Source organism: Monodon monoceros, unplaced genomic scaffold (assembly GCF_005190385.1).
Source record: "Monodon monoceros isolate NGI ecotype Baffin Bay Population unplaced genomic scaffold, NGI_Narwhal_1 Super_Scaffold_13, whole genome shotgun sequence".
NCBI classification, from domain to species: domain Eukaryota; kingdom Metazoa; phylum Chordata; class Mammalia; order Artiodactyla; family Monodontidae; genus Monodon; species Monodon monoceros.
In genome coordinates this window covers 78,236,045-78,251,880 of record NW_021703769.1, presented here as the reverse complement: position 1 = coordinate 78,251,880, position 15,836 = coordinate 78,236,045, and the positions used below count along the sequence as shown (strand labels likewise).

Below are 15,836 nucleotides of genomic sequence, written 5' to 3'. Positions count from 1 at the left end.
CTCCCTGGACCCCAGGCACCTGGGATGCCTAACGTACAGCAGGTCCCCGGGAAGGGGTGGCCCACACCCCAGCCGGCCCCCAGGCCTCGTCCCCCTCTGCCTGTCCCAGTAAGGTGAGCAGAGGCAGATCTGGTGTGGCCGCCGAGCTGGGCCCTCCCCACCCCACGGCCTCCCACTGCACACAGACAGCTGGGCCCAGAGCTGCCAGCCGGGGGGAAGGGGGGGGCCGCTCCCAGGGGCGTCGGCCGGGCCTTCACCTTGCGGCCCTGGGCGTTGTCCGGAAGGTAGCACTGGCGGGGAAACCCTCTGGCGGTGAACGGCTTTCCAGGGTTGGGGTGTTCTGGGCCCTGCAGGAGGCACACAGATGCGGGAAGTGGGAGCCGAGGGGCCCTCCGGCTACAGAGGTGCTCGGACACGGGTGCCCAGCCTCACCCCTTTGCCTTCCAGGTGGGGCTACTGCTGCGCTCAAGTGACCAACCAAATCGACTGCCGTCTCACGTCTCGCTCTGAAGACCCACCGTGAACACGGCGCCCACCCAAGACTGCCCTCCCTGAACCCGGGCCGCTCAGCCCGGCGTCAGACACTCCGGCTAACTCCCTCCACTTCCCCGAAGAGCCCGGATCCCTTAGAGGCTGGGACGGAAGCGCCTGCTTCGCTGGAGGCCCTCTGGGCACGGGGCTCTCTGGACCGGATGGCAGGGCCTGCCGCCTGACACCCTCACTCGGGCACACAGCCCCTCCACTCTCGCTCTAGAAGTGGCCGGAGTGGGGCCTGAGACAGTGGCGGCAGGCTGGACAGAGGCTGGCGATTGGAACCGCGCACAGCCCTTGCTGTGCCCTCGGCCACACGGTGACACGCCATGTACAACTCCAAAGTCCCCTCCCACTCTGTGGCTCTACTGCTGTCTGGAGTGTTTCTAAATTTCACTTTGAGCCACGGAGAACTGGAGGGAAACCAGGGGAAGCACATAATTAGACAAAACCGAGTGACATCCCGTCAGACTCCTGGCCCCCACTACCCAGTATCTTCCCAACCTGCCCAGGCTCTGAGATCCCCCCACCTGGTCCAAGGCAGAGACCTCAGGGGCCAGGGCTCCCGTCTGGGTCCCCAATGAGCTTGGGTTCCTGTCCCCGCACGCCCCACGCAGGCCTGGATCAGGCCACTGAGCGGGTCCCTCAAGAGCAGTCAGGCCAGCCAGCCCTCCCCACCCTGTGCTCTGCCCCTGTGGGCTCGCTGGCCTGCCGGCCCAATAAAAGCGCTCCTCCTGCTTAGACGCTTGCTGGCCTTCCACCCAGTACAAGTCCAACGAAGATGCCTCTGCCTCCAGGAAGCCCTCCCTGGCTCAGGAAAGGGCTAGGGCCACCTCTTTGTTTCCACAACCCTAGGAGCTGGCTCTAGCCCCCAGCACCAGTGCCTCCTGGTTGCTGGTGGCCTGACTTGGCAGCCTAGGCACCTTCACAGTGACCCAGGGTGCGCAGACTGCTAGCAGGGGGCGGGAGAGAAAGGACAGCACCCGAGAAGGGCTGATTCCAGAAAGATCCGAGGAGGCTCCTCTTGTGCCGGGGCCCCTTACCTGAATGCCATGGGGAATGTTGTAGACTATGAGGATTGTCCCACAGTCCTCGTGGCCGGGGAGGGACACCTGGAACGTGAACACCTCCATCTTCCCCCGGGGCTGGGTTCCAGTTTTCTCCCCATAGATGGTTTTGCAGGAAGGACACTGCAAGCTTCCATCCTGGGACAAGGCAGAATGCCGTGGACTGAGCCGGGGCCCCTGAAAGGGCACCCAGGCCAGCCACCCCGCTGGCTAGATGGGAAAGAGGCCCACAGGGACACGGGTTTGGCTCCGAGTCACACAGTGGGTCCCAGGCGCATTGCCCAACTCCCAGGCAACCTCCTCGCAAAGAAACTTGATTCTAGAAGCTTCCTTGGAAAGATAAGTTTTAACCCAGAAACTCATGCAATTTTCATTAAAGGGACAAGGTACCCAGAGACTGGCATCAGGTAAGAAAATGAGGTTTATGAGCAAAAGCTTGCACAGCCGAGTCATGTTTAAGATGAAAAAGAAAACCCTGTGAACGGTGGACTGATAAGCTGGCATCTTGGCTGGTACACGATGGCACGGGGACACTGCGTAAAGGCCAGGCCCCAAGGCCCACCACGGGCCTTCGTTCTCTCCGTCCCCCTGACCTGTCCACTCCGGCTGAACTACATCAAAGGCAGGGCAGCCAGGCATCGCCTGCCACCCCCAGGCCCATCCTGCTGCAGGGCCAGGGCTGCAGACATCTCAAGGCTGCCTCCGAGCGGGCCCTGGGCCCCTCACACGGCAGCCCCAGTCACCTGCTTAAGTGCAACATGACGGGTACAGGCTGCGGGAAGGAGACCCCGACCCCCACCCCTGGCCCTGGTGGGCCATGGGTACCTTGTTCCCGTTGCAGTACATGGCCAGCAGGCAGAGCAGGTGGAAGGCGTGGCTGCACTTGGCCAAGCGGCCCACAGCCACCGGCCCGAAGGTCTTGCTGTCGGTCGCGTCGCTGTAGCCGGACGCCATGGACAGCTTCTCCATACAGATGATGCAGTCCTAGAGGGAGACCCAACCCGGGGAATGCTCACCCATGGCCCCTGTGCCACAGGGGGTGGGTCCTGTAGGACCGGCCTTCGTCTGCTGAAGTGCCTCACCCCAGTCTAACTCAATCTGACAGCTGTTTGTTCCGGAGGCTGGGAGCACAGAGGGCTCACCGTCACCACAGCAGAGGGGACGGCAGGCGGCGCCAAGCATGGGGGCCGGTGTAACAACTGAAGCACAGGCGGAGACGGCGGCCAGAACAGCCAGGCAGAGAGGTAAGTACGGGAGGGGCCCTCAGCGCTGGGCTTTACAAGGGAAAGGGAACTTGTCAGACGCACAAGCACGGAACGGGCCCTCGGGTAGAGAGAAGAAAGCGTTCTGAAGCAGGAGCCAGCGTTTCCGCTGGGAGGGGTGGCGCACCTGCAGGGCAAGGGGCGACCAGGGTGCAGGAGACAAGGCGAGGTGGGGGGAGGACCAGATCCCGGGAGGCCCTGACGGCCACGTTCGGGGCTGGGGCTTCTTCGTCTTACACGTCGGGGGCCCAGCTGAGAGGCTGTGAGCAGCGGGTACTAAGTCATCATGGCCACGTGTCGGCTGTGTAGCCGGCAGCTTGGAAGGGGGGTGGCGGGGGGCAAAGCAGCCCAGCTGTGCTGGGTGAGCACAAAGGCAGAGACAGACAGACAGCTGTGAAGGGGGAGGGCAGAGCAGGCTGGAGGGAGGGGCCAACGGGAGGATGACTTTCAGGTTTCTGTCCAAACCTTTACCAACCAGATGCCTCCTATGCACTCAGTTTGCAGGAGAAAGAGGGAAGAGAGTCCTCGGCTCTGGACTGGCACGAATGACCTTGACCCCCACCCCTCCAGATTCTCCAGGACTCTCCATTCAAATCGGAGAAAAGTGCCATAGCCCCGAAGCGAGGCTCAGCAGAGAGAGGTCCAGGTGCAGCCGTGACGGGGGTCTGGCAGGCTGGGTTAACCACAGGAACCCCGACCAGCCCTCCCAACAGCCAGGCGGGCAGGATGGCTCTCTGGATGAGGCCAGAGGCTCCTCAGGAAGCACCTTCCAGCAGGGGACAGGCTGGCGTCCTCGTCTAAGCCACCCCTCATTTCCAAACAAAACCAAAAGCAGCATGGTTCCCGTGACACGCACCTCATCCAGGGCCGTCTTCAGCTCTTCTGTGTAGTTTTTTATCACCTGCTCTGGCTCTGGCTTTGGAGGCCCTCCTAAAAGAGAGAAGAACGTAAGTGGTGTCCCGAGGAGAACGAACTGGAGATGCTGGAACGAGAGAGAAAGGACGACAGTGAGCGGTCCAAGTTGCTGGGAGGGATGTTAGGGCGGCTCAGAGGGGAAGGTTAGCGTGCAGGAGAGGAGAGACCTGGGCCAGGCGCAGAATGCTCCGGAGCTCTGCCGGCTGAGCCCTTCCCGGCCCACGCCGGGGGCCCGGCCCCAGGAGCCCTGGAGGAGACGGAAGAGGGGCAGAGACAGCAGCTGGCCACAGCCCTCAGGAGCCACGACAGGGCCCTGCACACCTTCACTCAGGAAACCTGTCCCAGGCTTCAGAGGACATGTGGAAGAGTCAAACAGCAGCTTCTAAAACAGATACTCTGGAGCACATTCTGGCCGTGTTATTTTACTCAGCTTTCATCATTCTTGTAAGAAAGTCTCGGTAAGAGAAGTAAGTTCTCTGAGTCAAGTGTGTAGTGCGTGCCTACCCCATGGGGGCATCTGTGTGCACACCAACTGCAGATGACGGCCACACGGCCACAGCAAACCACAGTCTTCTTGGGCTTGTCCCTGGGCTGTGGGGTGTCAGTGACATGCCTCCTCGATTCCTAAGCTGCCCACAGTTCTGTCCCCGACCCCTCCTCCCGAAACCTCCCACTCCTCTGTGTGCACCTGTGCAGGAAGCCCAGAGCAGAGGCCCTGCACCAAACAGGCCCCACCCCAAGGAGAAGAAACGCCCCCAGCTAGAGAGAGAATCAGCATGGCAGGGGTTCTCCAGGCAGAGGCAGCTGCAGAATCACAGAGGGACAGCAAAGCGGAGCACAGGGGAGGGACCAGGGAGACCAGCGCAGCCTGGGGAGAGTGATCCCGGCAGGGCTTGTCATCCTGTCTCAAGGTCAGGGGGAGCTCCTGGTCCTAGACCCTGAGACCAGCGGGGCTCTGGTGTGAACCCAAGCTCACGGCCATCAGCCTGTGGCTGCAAAGACTTACAAGCCTGAGCTCCCTCTAGACCAGAGAAGGCCAGGTGACAGTTATGAGGGGAGCAGAGGGGCAGGGACCTGGTGATGTCAGGTTGGATTCTGGCTCTTGGGCTGGGACCAAATCAGGTCACCTCTGAGTCTCAGTCCTCTCATCTAAAAAGTGGACCCAATACCAACCAAAGCCGTGATCACTGTAAGGGCATTAGCTGCTATGACCTGAAAAACAGCTAGAGGCAAAGGAAGACCACGCACCCCATACACACGCACACGCACCCCCATACACACAGACTTCTAGGACCCTGACTCTGGTCGCTGGGGAGAAAGCCAGGCAAAAGCACAGTCCCCACCGGCACCGGGTGGCCATCCTGCTGGCTGGGACTCTATTCTGATTGAGGGGAGGAGGCCTTCTAGAAAAGACTGGTCTAGAAGGCCACGTCGACTAGGGACAGACCAGTCTCCAGCTGGATCCTGGGATCCCTTCGGTGAGGCCTGGCTCAGCACCCCTACCTCCCCTGCCTGCCTGTGCCCAGGCAGCCTTTCAGAACTGGAGGTAACTCTCCAGGAGCCACTCTTCTCAAAGGGGGCCTGCCAGATGACCGCCTACCCCACGAAAGGGACATCCGAGCCCAGGAAGGCCAGAGCGTCTGCTGAGAGCCTTGTTTTCCCGGGGCAAACCCGAGTGCCTCAGGAAGCTGCCGGCCTCTGAGGCAGAGTAAGAAGGGGGAGCAGGGCAGGAGCGACTGCTAGGGGTGGGGTGGGGCTGGGCAGGGTTAGCCCCGCCCCTCCCTGGCCTCCCTCCTCCCCCGTTGGGCAGGGGTTAGACAGGCAGTGAACAGGATCAGAGCAACCACCGTACTACTACTATTTGCCAGGCGCTTCCCAAGCGATTTACTTCCTATCCCTCCCACAAGCAACCTGCCCTGTAGGAGGCGCTCCGCTCATGAACGGGAGGCTTGTGTGAGTTCACAAAGCCCGTGAGCTCTGGAAACGCAGGACTGGCGGAGCCAGAGCCATGCCCCCTCTCACACCATCCTGAAGGTCACCGGGGCGGTCACACTTCTCTGGCCCAACGATGGAAGCAGAGCCATCATTGGCTTTAGAAATGGCAGGTTTAGAACTTACTACCCACAGGCCCCTCCACCTGAGTTTCGTTAAAACTCACAGCACCTTCCAACGGTTCTGAAACCCCTTCCTCCCTGGCCGTGTGACGGCCAGGGCAGTGGTCATCGGGGGACCCCTCTGAAGTAGCCCCACATGGGCTGGCCCTTTGAAGGAAGCGGCGGAGGGCCGTGGTGGTCAGAGAAGAGCGTTCGGTGCAGAAGAGTCAGAGGCAGCAAGACTCGGAGGAGACTTAGCAGAGGCCAGAGAGTATTTGTGAGCAGGAACTACCTTTCATGGACATTTTCCTCAATCTCTTAACTGAGCTGTGACTTTTAGAGGCCAGACAGGAGGCGGGAGGGCTGGCGGGCTGGGGTGCGCGGCTAAGACACACAGGGAGTCCAATGGCTGACATCAGAATACTCGTCATGCCTACACGGGGTGCGAGATCAGACATGCAGAGAGGGGAGAAACGTTAGAAGGAGTCGTTCAGCATGTGACCTCCACAAATCCCGGCTGTGTCCAGCTGGCACTGTCAACGGCCATCAGGACCTGCCGATCTCCCCGGGGAATCCGGCTGCTCGAGGCTGCCAGGGCCTATCCGGGCCGGCAGGGCTAAGCTCTGGGTCGGGAACCAGTGAAATGCCTGGCTGGTGGGAGCCTTGGCCCCAAGCTCCAAAGGGGTCTGTGCAAGCAACCCATCAGCCCGTGCCTGGAGCATGCAGGGGGCGAGTCTGTTGCTTCGGGAGGGCAGAGGGCAGAACGCCACCCCAGGAAGCCTCCTCAGCAGTTCTGGTGGGCGCCTCTCTGTGCCAGGCATGAGGAAGGAGAGCAGACGGGCGACACAGAAGGGCGCAGCCAAGCTATGGAAACGCAGATGGGCTGGAGCTCACGGTCCTCGCTCTGTGCCCCCTCGGCTGCGCCCCCTCAGCTCCTGCTCACCTTGCCCCCCGTGCGGAGCTGCCTGTTTTGCGCGCCGCACCTGGCCCGCCTAGATGCCTTCAGCGCCATCGCCGGGGCGGGGCGGGCCAGCGGGAATGCTGCCCCGGGCCTGCTCCCCAACCGAGGCATCCCCATGGCCCCTGTGGCCGCTTCTCTGGAGCAGTTAAGGTCCCAGGCCGTGGCTTCCTTCTCTGGTCCCCTTTGCCCTGGGTGGGAGCACAGGCGCAGCCCACAGCGTGAGGGAGCCGCAGCAGGCAGCCGCGCCAAGTGGACTGTCCAATCTTGTCCCTCCTTCCTGATGCCTGCAGGAGGGATGCCTCACTCCTCAGCCTGGCGCTCCACACGCATCCTAGCCGGACCCTCACCCGCGCTCCCCAAGGACCTGGAACACAGCACGTCCTCCCGCTGGAGTCCCCATTCCTGCCACACTCTCAGCCACCCTGCTGTCCACAGCACCCTCTACCCAATCCTCCCTGTCCCTAGTCAGGCTCAAAAGCACCTCCTCCCCCAGGGAAGGGAGCTCTGGGCTTCCCCTCGGGCACCTCCCTTAGGGGGGCTTTCTAGGTGCTCAGAATCTGGCAAGGGGTCTGGGCACAGCAGACAAGCCAGGTGGACCTGCTGCCCACTCCAGAGGCGATCCAGAGCGGTGAGGAGAGATCTGGCCTCGGGGTCCACTGGGGCCCACTGTGGCCTCCACCAGAGAACAAAGGCTCTCAGCGGGGCAAATGCGCCCAGTCAGGGACAGAAGCAGAGGCCGGCAGCCTGGGCAGTACAGGGTGCGTTGTGGTGGCCACTCCGCAGGAGACACCAAAGTGAACATCAGAAGACCGAGGCTGGACACTGGGTGCCCGCTCATCAGGTAATTCGATGCCACCAGCATCCCAAGGTTGTTCCTGGGCTCAAATTGTGGGTTCCCTTGGAACTAAACATCGGGTGGGCCAAATGACAAGCAGGCACAGGGGGCAGATAGATGGAAAAAAAGAGAACAATCCCTTAGGAGAACCCTGGAGCTTTGTACTTGCCCCAACATGCACCAGTTTCCGCCCATCAAGCAGACCCCTCTGCACTGGCTGCCCCTCCCTGAGCGGCAGCCCCTCCCTGACTGCCCATCTGAAACAGCCACGTCCCCCTCCTGCTCCGTCTCCTTCACTCTGCTCCAAGAGGTGCCCGGTCCCTGCCTGCTGGGGAGCAGACATCCCTGAGGCCACCACATCAGCCCCGCAAGAGGCCAGCGTGAACAACGCTCCTACCCTTTTCAATGCAGGACCTGCTCCTCCGAATGCAAGACACAGACAGCGAAGTCTTAACTTAGACGCCCACAGACAAGCAGCCCATGCCCTGCAGGTCTGCCTTCTTGTGAAAAAGTGTGAAAATCACCCCAGAGCTAACACTTCACAAAAGCGGCATCCAGTGGACAGGATTGGGCGGTGGGGGGGGAGGGGGGGACCAAGAGGGGCCATCACATCTTCCCCAATAGCAAGGGCTCAGGGACAGCCCCCCCCAAATCGGCATAACAGCTCGGATAGCCACGGCTTTTCCTGCTCTCGTCTTGATCTGCCGGAGCCCCTGGCAGGTCCTGCACAGGGGCAGATGTGCAGACACCCCCTTTCTGATGTCCAGCGTTGGCCTTCCGTCTAGTGACCAGGGCTCAGGTCCAAGCCTACCCTCCGCTGGCCCTGGCCTTACCAAGCTGGGCTCAAGGCCAGTACCACTCCCCACTGGCTGACTGGTCTTGGGCAGGTCTTGGTAGCGTAAAATGCAGACACTCCTCCTCCCTCGCAGGGTGGGAGCCTGGCCCCGGTCTCGGAGGCCCACTCCTCCCCACCCCCCTTAAGAAGAGGCCCTGGCCGGGCCGCAGGCAGCAAAGCCAGCACCTGAGGCGGCTGGCTGACACGGAGGTGGATCCTCCACCAGCGAGAGGGGCGCACAGCCCTTCCGCAGTACATCCGCGGGCTGGAGACCTACCTGCAGACCCCTGTGCCCAGGTGCTCACCTCAATGCGGCGAGCGTGTTCCCAAATCCATAATCGAATCCGTAACTGCAGCCCAGCTGAGAGGTCTCTCCAGACCCTGCTTCTTGAGGGTGGGCGCAGGATCCCTGGTTCCCTGGTGCCCCACACAGCGGCCCCAGCTTCAGGTACGAGCCAGAGCCACGTATTCAGGCGGGGCGGTGTCTGGCCGCTGGCTCATCTACTACACTTTCCTCACTGGGACCCAGTTCCTGAACCTTTGGGGTCTGCTTCCCTGACAAGTAAATGGAGATTAAAATACCTGCCTGCCTCCAGGATCGCTGTGAGAGCCCAGGCGGCAGGGGACACAGAGGATGTGGCCTGCAGCGGGTCCAGCCTCAAGAGCTCCTCAGCACCCAGACCACTTCTGAGCTGTGTGCAGAGGTGATCATGGCATTGGTATTAAAGCCTCAGTGACCGCAGAGCTGAACGGAGCTGGGCGCGTGCAGGTTGGGCCCATTCCCCCACAACCTCTCTCCAACAAGACCAGCACCACACGCACGTACACGCACACACACACACAGGCCTGAAACACCTGTGGCGTCGGATGCCACGAGAAGACCTAAACTGGGCAGGGACTTCCTAGTCACCACATTTTTGCTCACTGTTCTCTCTGCCCCAGCAAAGGGCTGATGGCTGAGCAGCTGACAGACTGAAAGCCTCCCCTCCTGGGGCTTTCCCGGCCCCATTCTACCGTCCTCACCACCTCTCTGACTGGTCCTTCCATGTCCTTCAAGGGCTCTTCTTCCCGGCATCCAACCGGGCCTCCGTAAGCTCACTCCCGGGGGGCGGGCACGGGCCGCCCCACTCCACCCCACGCGGCTCTTCTGAACTGCTCATCCAAACCTCCCTGCCTCTGGGACAGCTCCGCCTGTCGACAGCCACAGCCATCACCCCACCCATCGCCCCATCGCCTCACAGCGAGAAGCCCAGACTCTGAGGCCAAGAATGCCTGGGGCTGAATCCCAGCTCTGCCAAGGGCTGGCTGGCTGGCCCTGGGAGGTTTGCGGAGTTCTCTGAGCCTCACTTTCCTTAAACATAAAATGGGAATCAAAGTTCCTCCCCCACAGAGTTGCTATTGGGATGAAATGAGTTACCACACATGCAAAACCCCTAGTCCTTCCTCCTTAATTATGATGATTTATTATCTCTGTCGGCAGCTGTACACCAGGCCTCATTCTATTCCTTCCCTCTCACAACCAATCCAACCACCGAGTCAGAAGCCCTTACCTCCATCTACGGCCACGGCCCTAGTCAGTGGCTGGCCCACCTGAGGCATGAAGTCCAGGTCCACAGGGTCTCCCTGCCTCTAGGCCTGGTCCCCTCCAATCCCCCCTGTGCTACCACAGTGACTCACCCAACACCCAGTCTGGTTAGCTCACTCCTCTGCCTCCATCTTTAAATGATGGAGGCTCACCAGACTCCTCAGTGTATCTTCAGGTACGATTTTACATTTCCCGTAAGTTAAAAAATAACTTTCAGTGGCTTCCTAATACCCGCAAGAGGAATTTTAAAAACAGTTTGGGGCTTCCCGGGTGGCACAGTGGTTAAGAATCTGCCTGCCAATGCAGGGGACATGGGTTCGAGCCCTGGTCTGGGAAGATCCCACATGCCGCGGAGCAACTAAGCCCGTGCGCCACAACTACTGAGCCTGTGCTCCAGAGCCCACGAGCCACAACTACTGAGCCCATGTGCCACAGCTACTGAAGCCCGCACACCTAGAGCCCGTGCTCCACAACAAGAGAAGCCACCGCATCGAGGAGCCCGCGCACTGCAACGAAGAGTAGCCCCCGCTCACCACATCTAGAGAAAGCCTGCGCGCAGCAACGAAGACCCAACGCAGCCAAAATAAATAATTAATCAATTAAAAAAAATAACAGTTCAAAGGTGTAAGGTTAACAAAAGATCTAGAGAGACACAAAAGCACTTACTCAAAATGTTAACTCCAGCCAAGAGTTCTATGAGTTCCCCAGGGGGCCCCCTTAGGGAAATGCCTAAAGCATTTGGGGACAGCAAAGTGACTCCTGAACCATAATTCAAGGCGATGTGAAAATGTAAAAGATGGGGAAAGGCCACACCAGGGCACCCACCGTCATTAGGCATGACCCGCACCCCCCCCCCCCCGCCCGCCCCAACACCGAGACAAACGAACCAGGCACCCAGGCTCACCCGCTGGGGGATACACCATCACTGAAAAAAGGCACCGCCCCCCAAGGAGCCTCTCTGGGTTTCCATGAGAACACACAGGGTAACAAGACCCCTGCCCCACAATCTCCTCCCCCTACCCCACGCATTCTCCCCTGCCCCCAAGTCCTGGTCCTGCCAGACACAGTCTGTTCTGGAACCTGGACCAGGGAGCAGCCTGCCTACCTGCGAGAGCTTGCTGGACCCTGCTGGGCTTCGACATCTGCACGGGCACCGTGGCAGGGGCGCTCCTGGGGCTGCTCGCTGGACCGCTGGGCAGGGAGGCACTTGGGGAGAAGAGAGGGCAGAGCTTAATGTGCGGAGCCGACTTAGCAGAAACAGGAGCCGGAGAAACACCGGGTGAGGAAGACACGGGTGCTGCCGAGGCCCCTTTGTGGTTTCACTTCCCGCAGCTGCCTCCGTACAGTGAGGGCTTCTGTTTTTTTCTTTTTTTAAAGAAAAGATCCTGATGAAGAGTATCTGGAAGGAGGAGCAAAGAGATCTGATGTTCACTCCTCTCAGACCCAAACTAACCAAGAAAGAGAATCTGAATACTTGATGTTAAGCCAGAGGCCGGCCCGCCATCACTTCCCCTGTGAAAATCAAGCGACAAAAGTCAAACTCCAAGTTGGGCCTTGGGGAGGGGAAGGAACCGTAGGCAGGGACGGGGCAGCGACACGAAAGAACACTGCTGGGGATGAACCTCATCTTTTTACAAGGTATTGAGAATGAAGCTTTGGCTGTGAAAAAACGTTCTCCTGGACAATCAGAGACTCTGAAGACAAACCTAAAAGAATTATGAACTCACCAGCTTCATCAAAAGGAGGGCTCTGTGGCTCCCTGCAGAGCGGAAGTCCAGCAGAAACCACTCTGAGTGGTCCAGACCAGTACCACCAGTAACAGGACCAACCAACATCAGGAACCCCAAGAGAAGACGCTCCGAGAAGGAAATAACACCCCTTTTGTGGTTCTTGCCAAAACAGCATAACCTCAGTCCAGTCATGAGAAAACGTCTGACGAACCCAAATTAAGGGCCATTCGACAGGAGGCCACAGGAGGAGGAACAGGTGGAGGAGAAGAAATGACAACTGGACGCAAAGCGGGATCGTGGGACAGAAAGACAACTGCAGAGGAAACACCGATGAAAGTGGGAAAAGTCTTTAGCTAACAGTCCTGCACCAGTGGTGAGCCTCTCTCTGGTTCTGAGCCGCACCATGTTTACGAAAGATGTTAACGCGAGAAGTCAAGTAAGGGCGGTGGGGAAACTGTACTATTTCTGTGACTTTTCTGTAAATCCCAAATTAGTTCAAACTACAGGAAATTTTTTTTTCAGTGAAGGTCTTGCTTCCCACAGTGACTAATTCCAGGTCTCTCACTTGGTTTTAAGCCGTTATATTTTTAAACGGTAATAAACCCGTGCCATTATGGTTTCAGGGAGCCCTGCCCTGGGGACAGCTGGCGTAGATGGCCCGCCATGCCTGCTACCTCCTCCCCCTCCCGGTGACTGTGTCCTCCAATCCAGCACTGCCCATGTTCAAGGTGACGCAGTGGGAAGGGTTTTGAAACCCTTCCACGCAGTCCCTCCACTGGAGCTCCCCAAGGACAGGCCCTGGGCATGTTCCTCTCTGTTCCACTGGGCCCAGCCTGGATCCAGGAGCTGGGAAGGTGCTCAGGAAACGATGGACGCCTCCAATCTGCCGTGCCACCCTTACAACGGTCGGCAAACCAGCAACCACCTGGTTACGGCAAATGCTTCTGGAAGCTGCCCAGATCCTTCCCTACTGCTGGCCTGGGGTCACGGGTCCCACTGGTGGACACAATAGGGAGCTGCTGGTTCTGACCCAAATCAGAAAATTTCACACTGGCTGGTACTGGTTTTCATTTCTGGACTATTCTCCCCAAACAGAATAACCTGTGCGGCCACGCTTCCTGCCACCCTTATCTACCCTCAGCCCCAAGAGGACAATGGAACTGGATCAGGGCGCTCTGATGATGTGGGGGGGCGGGGGGGGTTAGGTGTGTAGGACACTAGGGCTAAGGTTTTGGCCTCGCTAAACTCCGTTTAATTTGAAGCCACGCCCCACGTGGCGCCACCTTCCTGAGCCTGTTTCTTCAATTCTCAGGTTGTAGAAGTGAAGAATTTGAGAAGATACAGCCCTTGGAGGCATCCTTCATCTCCCAAGCTAACCCGACAGGGAGCACTAAGCTTCAGCCCATAACCAGGAAGCTGGTAGCCGAAGCCTGGCTCTGCCACTGCACTGGGCTACTCGGTGGGCTGGGCATCACTGGCCCAGCGGGGCTCCGAGAAGCGCGATCCTCCCTTGCTGGTGAGAGGCACGTATCTCAGGGAGAAGGCCTAGGTTCTAGAGCAGAAAGCAGACAGGCAGTAAGGCTTCCAATGAGCAGCTCACCCTGGAACTGGGACCAGGAACCATGGCTAAGTTCAATCTGCTTAGGGGTCTCACGATGTTGTCACTTGCCCTGCGACCTTCCCCAGCTCCTCCCCCATGCATTTCTCTGCTGTGATCAGAAGGAACAGAGCAGTAAAAGGATCCAGTGGGTCCCAAGATGGGGACTCTCAGGGGTGGACAGAACCTCAGAGGTCGCTGATCTCCCTGCACCGTCCTCTAAAGGGCTCAAACTGGCAGAGTGTTCCCCGATGTGGGGGCACCATATGCCCATGAAGTGCCCTTCCGAGAGTTCCCTCTCACCTGCCTCATGCACCCGTCCCACCTGCTGGGTTCCTGGCTCTACCTACTAGGCCCTCCCTGCCTTGCCTGTCTGGGACCGTCTCCAGGAGCTTCCAAGTGGAGCTGGGAACACGAGACAGGAAGATTTCTAGTCTTCTCCGCAGACGGGACTGGACAGTCCCAAACAGGGGGCAGAGCTAGAAGGCTGGACAGTGAGGCACACAAAGCCTTCTTCCAGCTCCCCACGAGCTGCCACCCACCGGGGAACCTCTGAGCATGCGCAGTACAAGAAGCGTACGATGTGGAACCTGGCGACCCCCTTCCAGCCCCCGCAGCGCTTAAAAGCTGGGTGCCTTGGTGCATGTCGAGTCCCCTGAGCTTTACTTTCTCTCTCTGTAAGATGCGAACAATTCCCAAAGGCCCCCAGGGTGTCTGCGAGGCTCAATCTGCAGCACGATCCAAGTGCCCACTGTTTCCTAGGTCTGAGCGGAGCCAGGCAGCTCCGGGAGAGCTGCAGGGCCCTCAACAAGTCCTGAAAACCACAGCCCTATCAGAGCAAAAGGAAACTTCAGAAACTGACCCAATTCTGTAACATTCAGAGAGGAAAAGAGAGACGCGGAAAGAGAACAGAGTGCAGCCGAGGGCCTACGGCGAGTCAGGGGCAAGGACCCACTGGAACCCAGGACCCCAATCCCACAAGTCTGAAGAGCCTGGCCGGTACTGGGAGGGAGTGGGGTGCTTTCAGAGGCTGAGAGAACAGCAGCAGCAAGAACAGAGCTGACGAAAGCAAGCTGAGAGCCGTTTTCCTAGGCCGGGTTAGTGCAGGGACTAAGCTCCCCGAGGCCTAGCCACACCAAAGCTGCAATGGAGGGCTGGTCCTAATCACCACCCCGAGCCATCAGAATGCTAAGCCAGCCGGCACACCCTCTATTACAGAACCTGTGCATGACACATTTTGGAAAGTCTTCCATCCAACATCACTGAAACACAAGTTTTGCTGCTTAAAGGGATAAACTTCAGCTACTAGGAAATTTACTTAAACCCAGTGGCTCAGTGACAAATCATGTGTCTTCTCGATGGCTTACTGCCTACTCGGAAAGGCTCCTGGGGCAACAGGCAAATCAGTCAGCCAAGGTTTTACCCAGATTGAGCAAGAAGTGATTTGAAACTATGTGGGTTACAAAAAAAAAAAAACACCACATGGGTTCCACAAATTTTGATTTCACTGACTCACATGTCCTTCCCAACAGCTACCAGTAAACACTTTCTCCTCCACACACGCGGTAACCTTCACCTGATGCTGCTGCCATTCACTTGGCTTTGAGGACTTTATCACAGCCGCTAGAAGACTAAGGTGCCAGGTGTTTTCAAATCCTTCTGGCCCTGCTGGGTTAAGAGGTCAGGGATTTATTAAACCCCCTCTGGCTCTACAACAGCCATTAGAGAAGGGTTAACTGCAGAGAACCACACTACAAATTAGACAGGAGAACACCAGCCCCTGCGAGTGAATGTCACCCCTCCCAGCTCCTGAAGAGCTGCGGGAGGTCAAGGTGAACACCCCCTTCAGGCGGCAGGTCCCTTTGAGGCTGTTTCGCCTGCCAGAGCCTGCTGGCCCAGCTCCCTCCTGGTTTACAACGCAGGGCAGCAGGGTAAGCGGCAACACGCATGACCCAGCAGCAAAGGTAAGGCCGTCTGGCCCGGCAGCCTTCCATCCTGTAACTGGCCTGGATGGCACTGACGGGACCCACCTCAGTAGCCTCTTGGGCCCTCAGGCTGGGGAGGGGAGACCAAAGAAATATCAGGGGAGACTGATGGGCGCCCCATACCAAAAGAAAGCAACAAAGCCCATGAAGTCGCCTGGCTCAATCCCAGCATCCCAGCTCTAGAACCATCTAGAAACTTGCCAGTTAATTTGTAAGAACATAAGCCCCAGGAGGCTAGGCAAAGCCGACCTAGTCATAAAAGCAGCTCCAACCTTGCTGATAATCCTTCTGGGCTGGCAAATGTGACATGTTTTTCTCTAGAACAGACTGACTCACATACTGGAAGGGGCCTCACAGAGCACTGGGAGGGGCCTCACAGAGCACTGGGAGGGGCCTCAGAGCACTGGGAGGGGCATCACAGAGCAATGGGAGGGGCCTCA

The 15,836-nt window shown here is 58.7% G+C and overlaps 1 protein-coding gene across 4 annotated transcripts in view; it reads right to left on the bottom strand.

The window, feature by feature from the left end:
* The window catches only part of DTX2 (deltex E3 ubiquitin ligase 2), a 33,884-nt gene that overhangs the window by 981 nt on the left and 17,067 nt on the right, over positions 1 to 15,836 (bottom strand). For 3 of the 4 annotated variants that reach the window (XM_029220654.1, XM_029220655.1, XM_029220656.1), the window contains 6 exons: positions 11,190 to 11,290; positions 6,161 to 6,301; positions 3,717 to 3,790; positions 2,424 to 2,582; positions 1,575 to 1,736; positions 258 to 347 (listed from right to left, as the gene is read on the bottom strand). In XM_029220654.1, the coding sequence (XP_029076487.1) occupies positions 258 to 347; positions 1,575 to 1,736; positions 2,424 to 2,582; positions 3,717 to 3,790; positions 6,161 to 6,301; positions 11,190 to 11,290 (727 nt within the window). The remainder of the gene's footprint in view (positions 1 to 257; positions 348 to 1,574; positions 1,737 to 2,423; positions 2,583 to 3,716; positions 3,791 to 6,160; positions 6,302 to 11,189; positions 11,291 to 15,836) is intronic. The other variant, XM_029220657.1, reaches the window with a different exon arrangement.